The 19614-nt window shown below is 50.8% G+C and overlaps 3 protein-coding genes across 6 annotated transcripts; 1 reads left to right on the top strand and 2 right to left on the bottom strand.

The window, feature by feature from the left end:
- Positions 1–2052: 2052 nt before the first annotated feature.
- LOC120227531 (beta-galactosidase-1-like protein) lies at positions 2053–4833 on the bottom strand. Of its 3 annotated transcripts, XM_039225633.1 has the most exons (6): positions 4672–4833; positions 3813–3870; positions 3401–3706; positions 3059–3225; positions 2664–2814; positions 2053–2493 (listed from the first exon to the last, which is right to left on the bottom strand). In XM_039225633.1, exons 3-6 carry the CDS (start codon positions 3467–3469, stop codon positions 2359–2361), a joined length of 522 nt encoding a protein of 173 aa, XP_039081564.1. In that variant the 5' UTR covers positions 3470–3706; positions 3813–3870; positions 4672–4833; the 3' UTR covers positions 2053–2358. The 3 variants fall into 3 exon arrangements, with proteins under 3 accessions (XP_039081564.1, XP_039081565.1, XP_039081566.1); XM_039225634.1 differs by lacking the exon at positions 3813–3870; XM_039225635.1 differs by lacking the exon at positions 3813–3870 and having other exon boundaries at positions 3401–3527.
- A 98-nt stretch (positions 4834–4931) lies between these two features.
- Positions 4932–8354, top strand: LOC120227530 (serine/threonine-protein kinase 16). Of its 2 annotated transcripts, none has more exons than XM_039225630.1 (8): positions 4932–4965; positions 5325–5514; positions 6104–6323; positions 6571–6704; positions 6864–6984; positions 7112–7207; positions 7631–7752; positions 7866–8354. In XM_039225630.1, the coding sequence occupies exons 2-8, from the start codon at positions 5429–5431 to the stop codon at positions 8002–8004; spliced, it is 918 nt and encodes a 305-aa protein (XP_039081561.1). In that variant the 5' UTR covers positions 4932–4965; positions 5325–5428; the 3' UTR covers positions 8005–8354. The 2 variants fall into 2 exon arrangements, with proteins under 2 accessions (XP_039081561.1, XP_039081562.1); XM_039225631.1 differs by lacking the exon at positions 4932–4965 and adding an exon at positions 4972–5119.
- An 855-nt stretch (positions 8355–9209) lies between these two features.
- Positions 9210–16019, bottom strand: LOC120227529 (tubulin alpha chain). The gene is made up of 4 exons (XM_039225629.1): positions 16002–16019; positions 12367–12589; positions 11879–12027; positions 9210–10865 (listed from the first exon to the last, which is right to left on the bottom strand). The coding sequence occupies exons 1-4, from the start codon at positions 16002–16004 to the stop codon at positions 9894–9896; spliced, it is 1347 nt and encodes a 448-aa protein (XP_039081560.1). The 5' UTR covers positions 16005–16019; the 3' UTR covers positions 9210–9893.
- Positions 16020–19614: the final 3595 nt, after the last annotated feature.

The following is a 19614-nucleotide window of genomic DNA, read 5'->3' as shown; positions in this document are numbered from 1 at the left end:
TGACTGCCAGCTCAGAGCCTGGAGCCTGTTTCAGTCTGTGACTCCCTCTCTCTCTGACCCTCCCCTGCTCACACTGTCTCTTTCTCTCTCTCTCTCCTAGAAATAAATAAAACATTAAAAAAATAATAAATTAAAAAAAAAAAAAAGAAGAAGAAGCCAAGGGAGAGTCCTGGAACTGGAGTTAACATGTTTCAGAGTCATTAGCTATTAGATGGGATTGAAATCCATGAGAATGGATGAGATTCTCTAAGGAAACACATAGAAAAGAGAAGTATCCCAGGACTGAGCCCTGAAACACCTCAGCATTTAGAGGAAAGAGAAAGGGAGAAGAACCAGCAAAACACTAAGAAGGAAGGGTCAGCAAGGCTGGGATGTGGGGGAAGGGGCAGGGACCAGATAAAGGTGGTATCTTAAAGCTGAGAGATGAGTGCATTTCAAAGGATGGAGGCCCAGAAAGGGACCATGGATTCAGCAGTGAAGAGGTTGCTAGCTTTCTTGGGAAATACGGACACTGCGTGCTGGTGTTCCATGACTACTTTGCCATTTCAAAAATATTTCAGTCAGCTGAGTTGGGGAACTGCTAGGAGGGGTGTAAAGCTCTTCAGAACCCTATGAAGTGGAACAGCACCTGGAAGGTCCACAGCAGATATGAAGCATTTTTACCAGAGTGTCTTTTTTTTTTTAATGTTTATTTTAGAGAGAGAGACAGAGTCTGAGTGGGGGGAGGGGCAGAGCGAGGGACACACAGAATATGAAGAATGCTCCAGGCTCTGAGCTGTCAGCACAGAGCCTGACACAGGGCTCAAACTCAGGAACCAGGAGATCATGACCTGAGCTGAAATCAGAACTGCTTAACTGACTGAGCCACCCAGGTCCTACCAGAGTGATCTTTTTTAAAAGATATAAATCAGATACAATCACTCCCTTGCTCAGATGATGGAATTCCTATTTATATCTGAAGTAAAATCCAAACTCCTTGAAATATTGGGTATTTCAGAGCTTAATCTTGAGTTCTTATCTTTTCTCTCCCTATGCTCTTTCCCCAGGCAACGCCCTAGTACCTGTGGATCTAAAAGCCATCTTTAGACTGATGAATCCCAAATTTATCTCTAGCTCAGACCTCCCCTTGAGCTCCACACTCCTACAGCTAATGGCTGACTTAATATCCTCACTTGAGTGTGATATGATAAAAACTTAATGTGATCAGAAGAATTATTTTTCCCCAAAAAAGTGATCCTTTACCACCCCTAGTCTCTTCCATCTTCCCTACGTCAATAGTGGCACCAACATCTTGACTAGCCAGAAACTTGATTCCTTTCTTTCCGGGCCCTACCCACGCTGCCCCTACTCTTCCCCTTCCCATCAAAATCTATCAGTAAGTCCTGGTGATTTTGCTCCCCAACCTGCATCTCAATTCTGCCCTCTTCTTCCCATCTCGTCTCACCTTAGTCTAGGAGCCACCGCCTGCCTCCGGCAACTAACAGCCAGAGTCTCCCAATCAGTTTCCCCACCTATACCCTTGCTCTCCTCCCTCCACTCTCCACACCCAGGCTCAAGTAATCTGAAAATAAATCAGTATGTCTCCTTAAAAAGCTCTTTCAATGGTATGTCTCGTTAAGCTCTTTCAGTGGCTTTCTACTCTGCTGAGGACAACATGCAAACCCCTTATAATGGCCCACAAGGTCCTGCATTAACATTTCCTATCCATTTCCCTTCCCTGTGATGCTCCAGCCAAGCGGGCCTCAACCATGCTATGTTCTTTCCCATCTCTGGGCTTTAGAATATACTGTGTCCTCTACCTGGTCATTCTCACCTCACTATATGACCAGAGCTTTCCCATGCTAGAGTCGAAATGTCATCATTTCAGAAAAGCTTTTTTCTGATCTCTTTACCAAAACCAAGCCTTCTCTGTTTTTAATTTTTTTTTAATGTTTATTTCTGATAGATATAGAGAGAGACAGGGAGGAGAGGGAGGGTCAGAGAGAAAGGGAGACACAGAATCTGCAGCAGGCTCCGGGCTCTGAGCTGTCAGCACAGAGCCTGATGCGGGGCTCGAACTCCACAATCTCTGAGATCACAACCTGAGCCAAAGTCAGACATTTAACCCTCTGAGCCCCTCGTGTGCCCCAACAGTCCTCTGTTATTCACGATCTCAGTTCCTTGTCTATTTTCTTGTGTGGTATTTGTACAGCTTGCAATAATCTTACAGGCTTTGGTTTTTTGACAATCTGTTTCTTTCACCATAAGCTCCATTGCACAGGGACTGTGTCTGTCTGGTCCCCCAGTTTCTAGCATCTTGCTGGGCATGAAGGAAACACTCAAATATCTGCATCAATGATCTCCAGTTTGGGGATGGTCTCATCTGTTTTGGGAACTCAACAATCCATTTTGTTGCTGTTGTTTTTTTGTGTTAAAAACTTGTCTCCACTCACCTGGATCTGAGGTTCTCAGATGGATTTCAGGTTTTTGAAGCAACCAGGCTGGGAGACCCCCCTGAGACAAACATGAAGACAACAGGTTTTGTTGTTTGGGAGTGGAGCAGCGGAGGCAAGGAGGGAGGATATTGCGTTTAGCACTGGAAGTGGCCCTGCAGTGTGGGCAGGTGGGAGGAGTCTCGGAAGTGCACGGGAATGGCTCCAGTTCTATCCCTTCTCCTAACTCACCATCTCCCACTCTGCACAGATGTAAGGTCCTGGTCTCAGTATGACCAACAGGTTCGCTATAGATGCCTCATTCAGAAATGCAATGAGGTCCCGGCTGCCATTAAAATTATAGACCCCAGGCTCTGGCTCATGGTAGTTCCAGGGCACATAACTGAGAAAGAAAGAGGTTAACAGGGCCCAAGGCAGGATGGTGCTGAAGAAGCCTAAGGGCTCAGGCCTTGCAGGGAATCTCCAAAAAGTGCTTGGAAGAAGGTCCTGGCCCACCCTTTCCCACCCTAGGCGGGGACACCCTGGAGCTCTCACACCCAGCCAGTCTTCCTGTCCCAACCCCTTCCTCAAGGGAGTGGTAGGAAGAATAAATCCCACCCTCCATGGCTCTCCTGAGCACTTCTTACAACTGGACAGCATTGAGGCCACTCATTCGCATCTTGAAGAGCCGGTCTGCCCAAAGCACCCGTGGTACTCGAAAGTAGTGCAAGCTGCCAGACACGTAGCGGAACGGGGCTCCATCCAGGAGGAATCTGTCATTTTCCCGATCCAGTATGAACGACCGAGTGTCTGCCTGCAAAGGGAGACACTACTTTCAGCAGAAGTCTGGAGTGGGGGGGTCAGTGTCTGCGGAGGAGATGGAACTAGGCCTGCTCATTGTTATGTTAATTTCACTTTCTTTCTCTCCTGGGATAGATCCGATCCCGCCTCACCTCACCCAGCCTGCTGATTCAATCCTGTGGTTTTACCTGGGGCAGCAGCAGCGTCAGAAGTGGCAACAGCAGGGAAGGAAGGCAGGGCGGCTTCTTAGGAGCCATGGCGCTAACAGGGCTCCTCTAGTCAGAGAGGGCGGTCCGGCTGTCACGTGGCGGATTCCTGGGAGGGAACCTCAGCGAGCAAGGGGGTGGAGACCACCTCTAGTTGCCAGGCGATTAGCCTGGACTTGTCCACCCGCTACTCTACTAGTTTGTAAAATCCTCTACATCTTGAATCAGCTTCATCAGCGTCACCTGGGAGCTTGTTAGAAATGCAGAGTCTCAGGTCCTACCTCAGACCTATAGAATCAGAATTTGTATTTTAACAAGATGCCAGGCGATTCTAAAGACATGCAAGATTGAGAAGCTCTGTTCTACTAAACAGCTCCCTGAGGGTGAAGAGTACCTTGTCCATTTTGAATCCTCAGCTTCTAGCACAGGGCCGGGCACATAGCAGGTTAAATCTAGATGAATGAATGTCAGAACCAGGGGGCTAAAACAGGTTCAGAACCAAGAGAAACCAGATCTTCCCAGTGGTGTGAAAGTAGGGGAACAGGTTGTAAGAGGGATCTTTTTTCCTGGTGACCCTGTTTCAGCAAGAGAGAGCATCTTGGCCATCCCATCTTCTTTGGATGTGCACTGCTCTCCAATTTATCCCTGCCTGCCTGTGCGAGAGATGCCAAAGACAACTTGGTGCGAAGGGTTAGGGATTTGTGAATTTCCATGACTCCTGCCTTCACAGTCCCAAGCCTGGGATGTAAGGACCAGGATAATATAAAAATAATAATTTCTGTTTACTGACACTAAGGGCTGTGTGTCAAATATCGTGCTAAACACTTTACACCTCATTTAATTTTCAAAAAACTCTGCGCGGTAGATAATTCTCATTTCCATTTTACAGAAGAAATTGAGAGAAAAGATAAATAGCCTGTTTAAGGTCACATGCCTAGTTTAGCAGAGATGGGATTTGAATTAGCCAGTCTAGCCTCACAGTACGTGCACTTAACCTTGTTTACGTGTAGGGAAACTGAGGCTCTGAGAGGTTAAGTAAGTTGACCGAGGTCACACAGCTAGTAACTAAGCTATTAAAACAAGATTTAGAACCTTGTCTAGTTTAAGAGCCTAAGCTCTTAACTACTGAAATTAGGGTAGTGGGATACAGGCCAGAGTCCCCAAGGTTGTACGAAACAGAGATGCAGGGGTCCAGGCCGCCAGCACCCACCCCAGCACCGCCCCTCGCGGCTGGACTGTAGTCAGCCTCCTACCTCCGGCATTGGGAGATGGAAGTCCTAGGGGCCTCGGGCCGAGCCCGGCTTTGCTCCCCTTTGGCGTACGTGCCTGCGTCTTGACCACTACTGAAAGCCAAGTGTGGAACCCTCACCCGAGTCCTGGGACCCGTCCTACCCCAGGCTTAGCCCGCCCCCGGCCTCTCCGCTCCCTGCCCCCACATCATCCACACGCCCAGCGGTTGCTAGGATACCGCGGGCCGTTACGCCGGCGCGGAATGATGACGTATCCACTCCTTCCGGTCTCCGGCGCCTCTCTCCAGCCCGAGCCAGGTCAGTGGCGAACCGGGCTGACCCTCCGCGGGCTCTGGGTGCCGAGCCCGGGGGTGGGCTCTGCCGGAGGTGGGCCAGGGCCTCGTACTCCCCGGAACTACCCTCTACCCTGCCGTGGCGGCCCAATGGCCGCGGGAGCGGGGGCCTCTCACTGGTGAGCTGGGGTTGGAAGAAGCGACCTGGTAGTCGCTGTGTGGCCGGAGGCTTTAAGGCACCTGACTCCAACCTTCTTGGAGTCAGCGTCGCCAGGGCTCGTTGTCTCTATGTTACGAGACCTGGGCCCCAGCCCTCCTGGTATTCAGGGGTCGTCTGGATTGCCCCCGACCCACGACTCTCCCGGGTATTTTTTTTCCTTCCAGTATGATCCGCTGGGCCCCCAGCGCATCCCCCGGAAGAGCCCACTCAACCTGGACGAAGCCTTCGGCAACCTCAGACCGCCGTTGAGGAGAATGACTGAGACACTATGGGCCACGCGTTGTGTGTCTGCTCTCGGGGAACTGTCATCATTGACAATAAGCGCTACCTCTTCATCCAGAAACTGGGGGAGGGGTGAGTCTTTGGAAACCACTCAGCTAGTAGCCCCCGGGGTTATGGTAATTGAAGGACAGCAGTCTGCACATGATAGGGGCATAGAAGTGCCCTCTTAACATATCCTTTAGGGCACCTGACGGAGCCTAGCGACACGGTAGTCAAAAAAGTAGATTCAGGAGCCAGGCCTCCTGGGCCCGCCTTGTGTGACCTTGAAAAGCCATGGTTTCTTCATCTGCTTCACGGAGATACTTTTTTTTTGGTCACTGATGGAGTTGTAAGGATTAAATGAGATATAATGCATATAAAACATCTCACCCAGTGCCTGGTTCGCAGCATGTGATAAGTGTTGAGTGTCACTCATTTAATGTTTATGGTGCGTTTGTCATGTGCAGGACACTGCGTTATGACCAAAGCACCTCAAAGATTGCTGTGTTCCTGCTCTGGAGCCCAAAGTGTAAAATCGGCACACTTCTCTTGAAACCACATCTTGGGAGGGTTTCTGCCAACTGGGAAAGATACCCGCCCCCCCCCCACCTCTTCTTCCCCAGGGACTTCCTAGCAGAATGGGACATGACTGTGGTCCTTCACTGACCCCTTTGGCCCACAGTGGGTTCAGCTATGTGGACCTAGTGGAGGGGTTACATGATGGACACTTCTACGCCCTGAAGCGGATCCTGTGTCACGAGCAGCAGGATCGGGAGGAGGCCCAGCGAGAAGCAGACATGCATCGCCTCTTCCATCACCCCAATATCCTCCGCCTTGTGGCTTATTGTCTGAGGGAGCGGGGCCCTAAGCATGAAGCCTGGCTGCTGCTACCCTTCTTCAAGGTCAGAAAGTCTCCTGGCAATGGAGGGGCTTGCAACAAAGCCGTCTACCCAGGGCTGTGTGAGTAGTCAAGCATGTCAGGAAGCAGACGCCTCTTCAGATTTGGGGTTCAAAGGAACCCAGGTGGGAGTGTGAAGCGTGCAGAGTGTGCGGTGAAAGAGTTGATAGGCTGTGACCTAGGGAAGGGGTCAGGCTCAGGGATCAGAGGCCCAAAAAACATCTCCAACTTTGGGGAAACTTGTGTTGCAGAGGGGTACGCTGTGGAACGAGATAGAAAGGCTGAAGGACAAAGGCAACTTCTTGACTGAAGATCAAATCCTTCAGCTGCTGCTCGGTATCTGCAGAGGCCTTGAGGCCATTCATGTCAGAGGTTATGCCCACAGGTCAGTGAGAGGGCCGTGTGTATTTTCGGGGCAGAAAGGAAGGGGATTGAGAGGTCTCTGCTCTCCCTTCCAAGGAACAATCCCCAAGATTCTTTGGCCCCCAGGGATTCCAGCCTCCCTATCCAGGGCTGCTCATGGGTCATTTCCACTTCCCTACAGGGACCTGAAGCCTACCAATATCTTGCTTGGAGATGAGGGGCAACCGGTTTTAATGGACTTGGGTTCCATGAATCAAGCTCGCATCCATGTGGAGGGCTCCCGCCAGGCTCTGGCCCTGCAGGTAACAGACCCCCCCGGCTCCTTTGCCCCCCTATCCCCCATCACCAACTTCTTCCGGTGGATGCCCTAGTTTGGTCACATGACTGTGACCTGTGCCCCACTTTTGAGCTGTGGGGCCACTGTTCCAGGACTGGGCAGCCCAGAGATGCACCATCTCCTACCGGGCCCCGGAGCTCTTCTCTGTGCAGAGCCACTGTGTCATCGATGAGCGGACCGACGTCTGGGTGAGGAACATGTAGGCGGGAGTTTGGGGGGAGAGGAGTGCAACTCTGTACCTGCTGGGAAGTAGAGGGGCAGGTCTTTGGTTTTGAGTGCATGGGGCCCCCGGAACTGCATGTGTCTCCATCCCCCTCGACTTCCTTCCTGGGAGCTGTCGTTGACACTGTACTCAGTTGCTCAGGAAGTGGTATAATCCCGCTCTTTGAACAGAGTGAATACAGCTAAGCGTCAGGGCTGAAGGCAGTGGCTAAACTCGGGGTGCAGAAGCCTCCAGCTAACTGGCGGTTTCTCTGGACCCTGCCTTGGTGTCATGTGGCTGAGGTTGGCATATTCTTTTTAGCTTATGTAGTCACATTTCACTACAGAATTAAGAGGAGAGGTATCCCCTCCAGTGGTCCCCTGTCAAAGAATAACCAAGTTGTGCTCAGTCCCTAGGCTGTGTGCTATATGCCATGATGTTTGGGGAGGGCCCGTATGACATGGTGTTCCAGAAGGGTGACAGTGTGGCCCTTGCTGTGCAGAACCAGCTAAGCATCCCGCAGAGTCCCAGGTAAGCAATAAAAGGGCCACCAAACACTTCAGACTGCTCCGACATTGGTAGAGTTGGGACCTCCGCGCAGGGAACGAGGACTCTCGGGTCACCATGCCCACCTCCTTCCACAGGCATTCTTCAGCACTGCGGCAGCTCTTGGCCTCCATGATGTCCGTAGACCCCCAGCAGCGACCCCCCGTCCATCTCCTCCTCAGTCAGCTGGAGCCACTGCAGCCCCCAACTTTGGGCCAGCACACCACCCAAATCTGAACAAACCAGTGGCCATGTTGAGGTGGCCCCCGGGCCTTGGAAGGAGGCTCCCCTCCCCTTATTAGAGTCTCCACCTGTTCTCCGCAGGACTTGTCTTGTAGTTGGGGGCAGGTGGATGGGGGACAGCCAACTCAGCCTTCCGTCTCTGTTTCTCCTCGCTTATCTCCAGGAGCAACAACTGAACGGGGGACTCACTGAGTTGAGGTGGCCAGGGGCGGGGGATGGGGAAAGGGAAACTGATAGAATCGAGAAAGGCTCTGAGCAGGACTGCTGAGCTTACATCATGGTCTGCCTCCACATTTGGGAGCAGGAGAATGTATAAAAAGAATAAAGTGAAAGCTTGGAGTGGATCTTAGTCTCATTTTTCCTGGAGTGGGAGAGAAGAGGTGCCAGGGGCCCAAGGTCTGGTTGCCATTTCCAAGAGAACAGCCTGGGAAGAGGGACCGGTGTGGTGAGGGATGGTGTGACTTCGTCGTTCCATGTAAGGAGGCAGGTACCCTTACCTTACATCGGGCCAGCCCGAAGTGGGCAGTTATAGCTCACCTTAGTCCAACACTTAAAGCTGTTCTGGATCGAGCTGGCCTCAGTGCTAAGAACTGGGACCGGGGCCCCCGAGAGGCACACTCAGTTCTTTCCTTCGTTCCCAGGAGTGGGTAGCTGAGTCAGAGCAGCCCAGCCGGTTTGCCAGGCAAGGGCTTCTGGGTGGAGGCAGCTGAGGACGCTTTGGGACAACAACATAACAGGTCTCCCAGCCTCAGCCCGGGGGCAAGGGGAGTGGAGGTGGCAGCCTTTTGGCCCTAGTTTCTCCCAGATGGTTCTAGCTCACACATGGTTAATGATTAATGAGGCCACTGTGGTGTGGCAGTATCCAGCTGCCACTTCCTGCCTACTCTGCTGAGTAAACAGGGGCCCTGCCTTTGCTTAGGCTGAACTGTTCCCTAGGGAAGGGCACCACGTCCCTGAATCACCAGGGAGGGGAAGGCAAGGGCAGGGCTGGCATCTCCTACTCCTGAGATTGAAGTTTCTTTTCTCCTCCCCACCAGCCCCCCACCACACCCTGCTGTGCTCACCCCCATGTGCTGACGTCGGTGTGGGTCCTGGGGTGCCTATTAGCAATGCTGGAGTTTTCTCCAGGGCCCTGGCAAGAGCGTCCCCCCGCCCCCCGCTAGCATAGAGGCTGAGGCCAGAAAGAGAGCACAAACAGAGAAGAGATGACCTGACTTTTAATGGCACAGCCCTAGGCCCCAGCAAGGCAGCAAGAGGGACAGACAGCCGTGTGAAGTTGCTCAGAGGTGCAGTGACACAACTCGAGGAGATCGCCCTTGTCCCCTCCCATCCCCCAAGCTTATGACTAGGCTCCGTGCCCAGGAACTGTGGGCCAGCCCAGCCCCACTCCCAAGCCCTCATCACGCACAGAGGTGCCCGGGCCAAACTTCCAGAGTCCGTGAATGTAGAAGCAGCAGGAAGAAATAGGGTAGCAGTCTAACTCAAACACAGAAACTGCTGGACTTAAACTCCTACTTGGAAAGGAAGTGAAAACTCGTATCTTTTCAACAGCTTGTGGCTGGACAGACAGGTCCGGGATTCAGTACTCATTTTCTCTCTCCTATACTGGGCGCCCCTGGGATCTGACATCAAGGTCCCTGAGGTCACGCTTCCTGGGCCTGGCAAGGACCCCTTGGCATATCTCACCTTCAGACATGGAAGGGAAAGGGGTCATGGGCAGCAAAGAATGAGGGCAGCAGCAGAAGCAGTGAAGTGGCGGTGGCAGCACAGAGAGGAGGTCAGCAGAAGCCCAAGCACTCACAGAGGGGACAAGAAAGCGTGCAAGGAGACTGTTTATTTCGAAAGGAATTTGCAATAAACATAGTGGACTCCAGGCAGCTGTTCTATTCTTCTCCCTCATCCTCGTCCTCATAGGAGTCGATGCCCACCTCCTCGTAATCCTTCTCCAGGGCAGCCATATCTTCCCGGGCCTCAGAGAACTCCCCCTCCTCCATGCCCTCGCCCACGTACCAGTGCACAAAGGCCCTCTTGGCATACATGAGGTCGAACTTGTGGTCCAGGCGGGCCCAGGCCTCGGCGATGGCGGTCGTGTTGCTCAGCATGCACACGGCGCGCTGCACCTTGGCCAGGTCACCCCCGGGCACCACGGTGGGCGGCTGGTAGTTGATACCAACCTTGAAGCCCGTGGGGCACCAGTCCACGAACTGGATGCTGCGCTTGGTCTTGATGGCGGCGATGGCGGCGTTGACGTCCTTGGGCACCACGTCTCCGCGGTACAGCAGGCAGCAGGCCATGTACTTGCCGTGGCGGGGGTCGCACTTCACCATCTGGTTGGCAGGCTCGAAGCAGGCGTTGGTGATCTCGGCCACCGACAGCTGCTCGTGGTAGGCCTTCTCCGCAGAGATGACGGGCGCGTAGGTGGCCAGGGGGAAGTGGATGCGGGGGTAGGGCACCAGGTTGGTCTGGAACTCCGTCAGGTCCACGTTGAGGGCCCCGTCGAAGCGCAGGGAGGCCGTGATGGACGAGACGATCTGGCTGATGAGCCGGTTGAGGTTGGTGTAGGTGGGGCGCTCGATGTCCAGGTTGCGGCGGCAGATGTCGTAGATGGCCTCGTTGTCCACCATGAAGGCGCAGTCCGAGTGCTCCAGGGTGGTGTGCGTGGTCAGGATGGAGTTGTAGGGCTCCACCACGGCCGTGGACACCTGGGGGGCGGGGTAGATGGAGAACTCCAGCTTGGATTTCTTGCCGTAGTCGACCGAGAGCCGCTCCATCAGGAGTGACGTGAAGCCCGAGCCGGTGCCCCCTCCGAAGCTGTGGAAGATGAGGAATCCTTGGAGTCCTGTGCACTGGTCAGCCTAGAAAGGGAAGGTGAAGAGCCATTTGGGCCATGAAGCTGATGGAAAGGATGGAGCCAGCTCATGCTGTTTCAAATTCCTCAAAAGTTGCATTAAATCCTTGGAAGACTCTTCCAAGTGCACAAAATAGTGCCTCATAGGGAAGGCCCACTCTCTCTCTTGTTCTTCTTCCTCTCTACACCCCTGTGCCAACACACAGCTCTCTTGAATCTCCTGCCATGGTCACCTTTGTCATCATAACTTGCCAACCCCACCCAGCTTCATACCTATTTACCCCTGATTTAATTTCACATGTTTCTGGAGAGCTTCCCTACTGAAATCAACAATCCATGGGGCACCTGGGGTGGCTCAGTCCGTTAAGCGTCGGACTTCGGCTCAGGTCATGATCTCACAGTTTGTGGGTTCGAGCCCCACATCAGGCTCTGTGCTGACAGCCAGCTCAAAGCCTGGAGCCTGTTTCAGATTCTGTGTCTCCCTCTCTCTCTGACCCCCCCATCAGAAATAAATAAAAAATGTTTAGTATATGTGCTGCCGAAGCGAGCACAAATAAAAAATGTTTAAAAAATTAATAAAAAAAGAAAACAATCCAGGAACCTGATCCCCATCCTTGGTGGGGAGGCCAAAGTCAATCACAAAGTCAATCCTGGGGCCAGGATTATTTGGATTTGTTTTTCACAGGGCCTTCTGCCCACATCCCTGCCATACAAGGTGATATCCTGGGAATGCCCATGGACCTCCGTAGCTTGGCCAGGCAGTCTGTGGATACGTTTGTCTTTGTGACCACTCTGCCCAGCCTTTGACCAGTTGCTATAGGAGGTAAAGAGGACATCCGGCTTTAGGCTGGAGCCTACACCCTGTTTCCCCTGATCAGAGTGGAGGGCCCCTCCTCACTGGTCCTGATGCTGCATCTTTAAAACTCATCCAGAAGGCTCTCCCAACGGCTGAAACTGCTCTTCCTGTCTGGCGTCCAGACCCCTTCACTACAGGAATCCAGCCCTCAGCCCTTCACTTACTAGCTTCCGAATTCGGTCCAGTACCAGGTCGATGAGCTCCTTTCCAATGGTGTAGTGACCTCGGGCATAGTTATTGGCAGCATCTTCCTTGCCGGTGATGAGCTGCTCTGGGTGGAAGAGCTGGCGGTATGTGCCTGTCCGAACCTCATCTGTAATGGACAGAGTTTTAGACACCCCTCCTCCCCTTGAAGCCTGGCTCCCCAAAGTTCCCAGAAGGGGCAGGGTCACCAGGCCCCAACTCCTACCCTAGAGGAGCCCCATTCAGGCTGCTGCTATTGCCCTTGGCCGTTAGTGTTCTCCAATAAAAAGGAAAGGGATATGAGGGATGTGGAGTGACCTTGAGACTGGAGCTAAGTGGCAGCAGATCGGTAGTTTAATTGGCTGCTGCAGCTGGGAACTGCAAATTCTGGTGCTCCAGTTATAGAGATGGACTTGCTGTGGTACCAGGGACAAGGTGACATATGTGGCAGGGACTGATCATCACTCACCAATCACAGTGGGCTCCAGATCCACAAACACTGCCCGGGGCACATGCTTTCCAGCCCCAGTTTCACTAAAGAAGGTGTTGAAGGAGTCATCCCCTCCACCGATGGTCTTGTCACTGGGCATCTGTCCATCTGGTTGGATCCCATGCTCCAAGCAGTAGAGCTCCCAGCAGGCATTGCCAATCTGCACGCCAGCCTGCCCCACATGGACTGAAATGCACTCACGCTGAATGGGCAAAGGGCAGAAAATACTCTTAGCAGAGAGAACCCTGCCGTGCCTGGGGACAGTTCCTGCCTGCAATCCTTTCTTGAGTGGTTCTCCGGCCAAGACCAAAGGTTCCTGGACCCTGCTCTCCTCCCCCCACCTCTGTGTCTAAGTCTTTGACTTTGGCTTTGAGGGTCAACAGGCAGTGTCTCAGGGGGCTGGGCCAAAACCCTCAAAGGAAGCAGATGTGGGCAGTTCCAAGATTATAGAGTCTTGCTTAGTGACTAAGCATGTTGAAGAGTATTGAGGGGGTCAGATGAGTCTGGCAGAGCATGATAGTCAATTTACCCGTGTCGGAAAGAAATTATGGACCCTTGGCGAGAGAAACAAGATCCAAGTGAGTTTTCCGGGATCAGAGGCAAGGGGGAGGTATTGAAAGCAGGAAGAACTCTAGATTCGTGTTACAGCTAGAAAGGCCAGCGAGGAAGGGAAAAGTGGTCCTGAAATGGAAGGGGATATGCTATTCTTTCCTCTCTTGGGTGTGCATAGTTCTGGAGTGGAGTGGGGTTGGGAGAAAAAAGGTTTTCCCCACATGATTCTAGGCTGGTAGTCCAAGAACTCTTGACCCCCAAAGCAGGACTGGGATAAAGTGCTTGGTCCTGGAAATCCAAAAGGTCACTGCCCTTCCTTGGGGAGCCTCATTAGAATCAGGAAGGTTGGACCCTCTTGCTGCATCAAACATTTGAGCCTCTGGTATGTGCCTGACGCTGGGCTGATAGTGGCACACGTGGCATATTATGCACTGGCCCTCAGGAGCCCACTGTCCAGGGAAGGGAGAGAGTTTCAAATATTAACAGTTATATAGCAGGGTGGTAGGAGGGATGCCAGAGTGTGCCTCCTGCTCTGCTTGAGAAGTAATTACCACAGGCCTTAAAAACAAAATGAGCACATCTATGAGATTCACCCAAGCTTTAAGGCTTAACCATGTGGAGGATGTGGATAAATGGGAACCCTTAAAGCCCTGGTAGACGCCTAAAGTGCCACATCTCTTTTGGAGAAAAATTTGGCAATATCCAGGAAAGCTTATGATGCTCTTGCTCTAGAGAAGTTCTCACCCAGGTAAACAAGAACGAATATAAGAACAGTCACAGCACCATAGCAACGGAGGCCAATTAAATGTCCTTCGACAGCAGGAAATGGGTAAAGAATGATTCAGAAGTGAAAATGGATGGACTACTAGAAAGAATCTCATCAAAAAATTTCTTACCAGAAAAAGAAGCAAAGTAAGGAAGAATCCTACCATAGGATACTATTTATAAAAACCTTTAACGTGTAAAACAATACTGTGCACCACTCACTGACAGATAAATTTGTATTTTGCTGTATATTCTTGTAGTGTGTGTGTATTACAAAAATAAAGAAAGCAAGAGAAAATATTAACACTAAATTTGGAATAATGGTTCTCTCTGGTAGGAGAGGGAGGTGAATGCAGATTGGAAAGAGATTCTCTTTCTTAAGCTGGGTTACAGGTGTTTATTATATTATTCTTTCTGCCTTCCTTAGTGTCTGGAATATTTCATAATTTTTAAGGAGGATGCTTTCTCCATAAATTTAATACTTCTCTGACTTTTTAAAAATGCTTATTCATTTTTGAGAGAGAGAGGGACAGAACATGAGCATGAACATGAGCAAGGGAGTGACAGTGAGAGAGGGAGACACAGAATCTGAAGCAGGCTCCAGGCTCTGAGCTAGCTGTCAGCACAGAGCCCGACACGGGGCTTGAACCCATGAACTGTGAGATCTTTTTTTAAAATTTGTTTTAATGTTTTATTTATTTCTGAGAGAGAGAGAGACAGCATGAGCAGGGGAGGGTCAGAGAGAGAGGGAGACAGAGAATCTGAAGCAGGCTCCAGGCTCTGAGCTGTCAGCACAGAGCCTGACGCAGGGCTTGAACCCACAAACTGTGAGATCTTGACCTGAGCCAAAGTTGGACGCTTAACCGACTGAGCCACCCAGGCGCCCCTCTGACTTTTTAAATATGACTTAACTTTTTATGATTTTTGAGATGACTGAGATTAATCCAAACATCATCATTACTTCTCTGCTTGCCTTGAGCAAGAATATTCACCTCTCTGTGGGCATCCCCCTATCCCATGAGTTGGGACAATAAGAGCCCCCTCCTAGAATTACTATGGGGAGCAAATGAAAAAATGCACATAAGTTGCTGGCTCATTGCACGATGTATACTGGGAGCGCCATACATGTTGAGTCCCCTACCAACTCCCATCCCCCAATCCCTGCTATCTAGTAAGAGAAGGTCATGAATTAAGCTGGGGTGTAGGGATTTAGGGACACAAGGACTCATAGAAATCCCCACATCCACAAGAGGCTGACAGGGTTTACCAATCCCCAGGCAAGGCCAGCACCAGCTACTTCAACTTTGAGCCTGCCCAGGTTCTGTCTACAAAGCCAGACCCGGTCTTGGCCCCCTTGACTGCTGGCCTATGCAAGACAACTCTGACTTTTACTTGAGATGCTGGAAATGATGCCCCTTACTGTGGGGCAACTGGTTTGGAACAAAGAACTCAGTCCCTGGAATCACATCAACTTGGCGTCAAACCCCCATCCCTCTATGACCTCAGACAAGTTACTTCTCTTCAGTTGCTCTAGTGTCATTTAGTCTACGCTAAGCATTAATTATGTGCCAGGCACTGTGCTACGGGCTCCACGTACACTATCTCATTTAATTTGCACAACACCCCCTGTAGGTAGGTACTATCATTATGCCATTTTGCACATAGGAAACTGACTCTCGGAGAGGTTAGGCAACTAGCTCAAGGTCATGAGCAAAACCCCTAATACTCAGAGTGGGGATGGCTTGGCTCCAACATGGAATGCTGGCAAAAGATATCAAATAAGCCCCATGTACAGCCTGCTCTCTGTAAGTGGGAGCACCCTCCCTTTCCCTCCTCCTCCTCACTCTCTCTACTGAAATGAGGGTCAGGTCAGATGCATCAGATGAGCAGGGCTATGAGGATGTGTCCCCAGACCTGGGAGGTGGGACTAGAAGCCAGCGGTCAATCTGCTGTGGGGCTTCAGGTTTGTGGAAAAGTGCCTACACTTCCTGCTCCAATCCTGCTGACCCCACACTCCCTACCCCTAAATTCGGAGCCCCGCAGCAGCCCTGCTCCAGAGCAGAGGCTTAGACACATGTCCTAGTTACCATCACCCTGTCCTCCACCCTTCATGTGCTCTCACATACCAACACACCTGGGGGCCACACTCACATCTGGAAGTCTCTTTCCGTGTCTCCACCTCACCTGCCCACACACTGTGGACAGGTGAACACTTAGACTCCAAAGGGAACCTCACATCACCCACCAGGGGCCACTAAGACCCTCACTTGCGTGCCCAGCGCCCCACCCCTGCTTACCATGCTGCTTGGCTGGGGGCCCCTAGGGTTGTCTGTCTGTCTGTCTGCTGCTTGATGGGAGGCAGATATGGGTCTGTGAGAGGCCCACGGCCACTGGCTTCCTTATAGTCTCTGGTTGGCTCTCTGGGGGGTATGTTGTTAGAAACGGCCCCAGGAGGGCAGGCCTGTTGACTTGGTTACTAAGAGCTGGGCCTGGGCTCAAACAGGGCAGCAAGGCAGAGGAGGCGCTCAGCTGATCATCCCACACACGTACCCAGCCCCTGGGTACACGGTATCTGCTGCTCAGTCACACGATCCCGTTTCCTGGTGGCTCAGCGGGCTCTCACAGGTGAAAGAGGCTTCAGAAATCAAACCCCCTGAGCTCCAGCAGCACTGGCACCCCTAGGGTGGGTGAAGACAGGAAGTGGAATGTGGGCGGGGCTAAAAAAAAGAGTGCACTGAACCAGAAATAATGTGTTCTAGGGCAAAAGATCAAGCCTCAGGGGCCTTCTGGTGGAACCTTGGAATGTTTTAGGACACAGGGAACTAGAGCTCAGTCTTCGGGCCATCTCTAGCATTTAACGTCTTCTTCTGCCTCTGTTTTCCCGTCTGTAGAATGGGGAGAGGCAGTGTTCTGAGGAGGAAACAAGATAAACTTCCTTAAGTGCTTAGTCTAGAATTGCTGTTGTTGTCCCCAGGGAAAGCAAGAAGTGGAGCAGGGGCTCAGGGCTACTTGTCAGGGTCTCTCTCTATTCCAAACAAGTTGCGGCTGGCCGCCCTTTGCCTTATTTCCTCACAGAAGTCTTCCTATGGCCTCAGGCAGACTTACAAAATACAAATGCTAATCTCTCATCTTTGTATGCTGCTTTGTGGCTCTTAAGGCAGCTTCACCACTCATCTCCTTGGAGTCCCTCCACAGCTCTATGAGGTAAGGGAGGCAGGGCCTCCATTCCCCTGTTGAAGAAAAGGAAATCGAAGCCTCTAGTCTCTTGCCCAAGGTCACATGGGGGGTAATTAGTGGTGGAATTAAAATTCATCTGGGACTCAGGCTCAGTGCTTCTCCCCTTTCCACGGGCAGAGTTATCACCGCCCCTCAGTCCCCTCCTGTGTCCCTATTGCCATCCTTCCCATCTTACATTCCAGTCAGTCAGGATCACTCCCTTACCTCCCTCCTGCTTCAGCATCTTCATCTGACTGAACCACAACCCTGGTTCTGCACCAACTCTGTGCCTGTACTGACCCAGCTCAACAGTGGCTGCAGAAGAACCCAGAACCAGGCTGGTTGACCCGACTTCAAATGTATGACCCCTAAATGGACTCTAATGCTGCCTGGAAACCACACTGTGTGTCTCCAGTCTTTCTTTCAATTAGCAATCATGGCCAGGAATAGGAATGCCAGGTTTAGCAAATTAAACAACTTTATCTTGCAACTTTATCCACAAAGCGGTTGCCAATGTGAAATTTCAGTCACTGTGGCAAATGGTGGGGGAGTTATTTTGAGGTGGGGGCTTTTTTAGAGTCCTTCTCATCAGAGTATGCCAGGGAGTGATACCGAATATGGAGATGGTTATCTCTGGTTTTGTCTGTCGACCGCAGTCTTCTCTCTGCCACCTGGAGTCAAGAGGCCAAGATCCCCAGAGAGAAGACGCAGCCAGCCAACCCTGCAAAGGTAAGCAAGGCCAGCGTATGCTGGGTTGGATCCATGAAGCCGAAGACCTCAGGAATTATTATCCAGATGGAGGGATTTGGGGCCCAGAGGGCCCACTGGACCCAAAATTCTCTTGTCCAGCACTTCAACTTCGCGACTGACCTTCAGAGTTGGACATCTCAGGAGTCAACATAGGTGTCACCAACTCTGGAAAGAAAACTATCCTATAGGTAGGCTGTGGGAAAGGGTCTTATGTACAACAGAGTAAAGAGACTGAGTTTTTTTTTTTAAGTATGTTAATGTATCTAAGTTATAAAACGAGAAGCAATCCGTATCTTAATTTCTTCAACAAGTGTTTAGGTTTTTAATCTAAGCATGTGGGTAGAAGACTTGGAAACCTAGGACAGAAGCAGGTTTGGCAGGGAGCAGGGTGGGACATTGAGAATTCTGTTTTGAAAGTGTTACATTTAGGGCACCTGGGTGGCTTAGTCGGTTAAGTGTCCGAATCTGGCTCAGGTAATATCTCACAGTCCATGGGTTTGAGCCCCGCGTCGGGCTCTGTGTTGACAGCTCAGAGCTTGGAGCCTGCTTCAGATTCTCTCTCTCTCTCTCTCTCTCTCTCTCTCTGCCCCTCTCTCACTTGCTCTCTGTCTCTGTCTCTCAAAATAAAATAAAGACATAACAGAAAAAATTTTTAATTAAAAAAAAGTGTTAACATTTGAGATGTCTAACAGGCTTTCAAGTAGTAATGTAAATAATAATAATAATAAGAAGAAGAAGAAGAACCTGAGTCTGAAATTCAGAGAAGTCCAAAATGGACATATAAATTTGAGAGTTATTAGCACATGGGTGATATTTCTTTCCATTCTATTCTTTCTCTATGGTTTGGGAATGTATATACTCTAGTTCTATTCCTTTTTGAATAGCTTTAAAATGTTACAGTAACTTTTTATTTTTTTATTTTTATTTTTTTAATTTTTTAAAATGTTTCATTTATTTCTAGGAGAGAGAGAGAGACAGACAGCGTGAACAGGGGAGGGTCAGAGAGAGAGGGAGTCACAGACTGAAACAGAATCCAGGCTCTGAGCTGGCAGTCAGCACAGAACCCGACGCGGGGCTCGAACCCACGAACCGCGAGATCATGACCTAAGCGAAAGTCGGACGCTTAACCGACTAAGCCACCCAGGCGCCCCACACAGTAACTTTTTATTAAAGACACACAAATACACCCAAAAGTAGAGATAATATAATAACAGCCCATATGTTCATCACTTACCTTCAACAATTACTCCTTCAGGAAGGAAAACAAATGAAGAAGAGAGAGAGCCTGGGATTGTGCTATGGGAAACACCCGTTAGGGGTAAGCCATCAAAGACCACCAAGAAGGACAGGCCAGGCAAGAACCAGGAGAGGGGAATGTCATTGAAGCCAAGAAGAAAGTGTTTCAAGGAGAAAGGAAGGATCAACTGTTTCAAACACTGGTGAGAGGCTGAGAGAGATGTAGAAACATGACCTTTGGCTTTGGTCAGTTGGAAGTTACTAGAGATTTTGGCAAGAACATCTCAGTAAAACATGTGAGCCAGTGGACAGTGAAAAGGAGAGAAGACATGGAGATATCCCTTTGGAAAGATTGTGCTGTGGGCAGCCAATAGAAGCTCCAGTCTCAAAAAAGTGGAAGGATATGCATTAAGGCTCAGGTCCATCTTGGGGAGCCTGGGTGGCTCAGTCAGTTAAGCATCTGACTTCAGCCCAAGTCATGATCTCACAGTTCGTGGGTTTGAGCCCCATGTCAGGCTCTGTGCTGACAGCTAGCTCAGAGCCTGGAGCCTGTTTCAGATTCTGTGTCTCCCTCTCTCTCTGACCCTCCCCTGCTCCTGCTGTCTCTCTCTCAGAAATAAATAAAACATTAAATAAAAAAGTTGTTTAAAAAAAGGCTCAGGTCCATCTTTTCCAGATGGAACCAGAGGAGACATTTTAAACTTGGAG

The sequence above is a fragment of the Hyaena hyaena genome, unplaced genomic scaffold, assembly GCF_003009895.1.
Source record: "Hyaena hyaena isolate Hyena2069 unplaced genomic scaffold, ASM300989v1 scaffold_2448, whole genome shotgun sequence".
Classification (NCBI taxonomy): domain Eukaryota; kingdom Metazoa; phylum Chordata; class Mammalia; order Carnivora; family Hyaenidae; genus Hyaena; species Hyaena hyaena.
The sequence above is the reverse complement of the archived record's forward strand: the minus strand, read 5'-3'. Positions and strand labels throughout refer to the sequence as shown.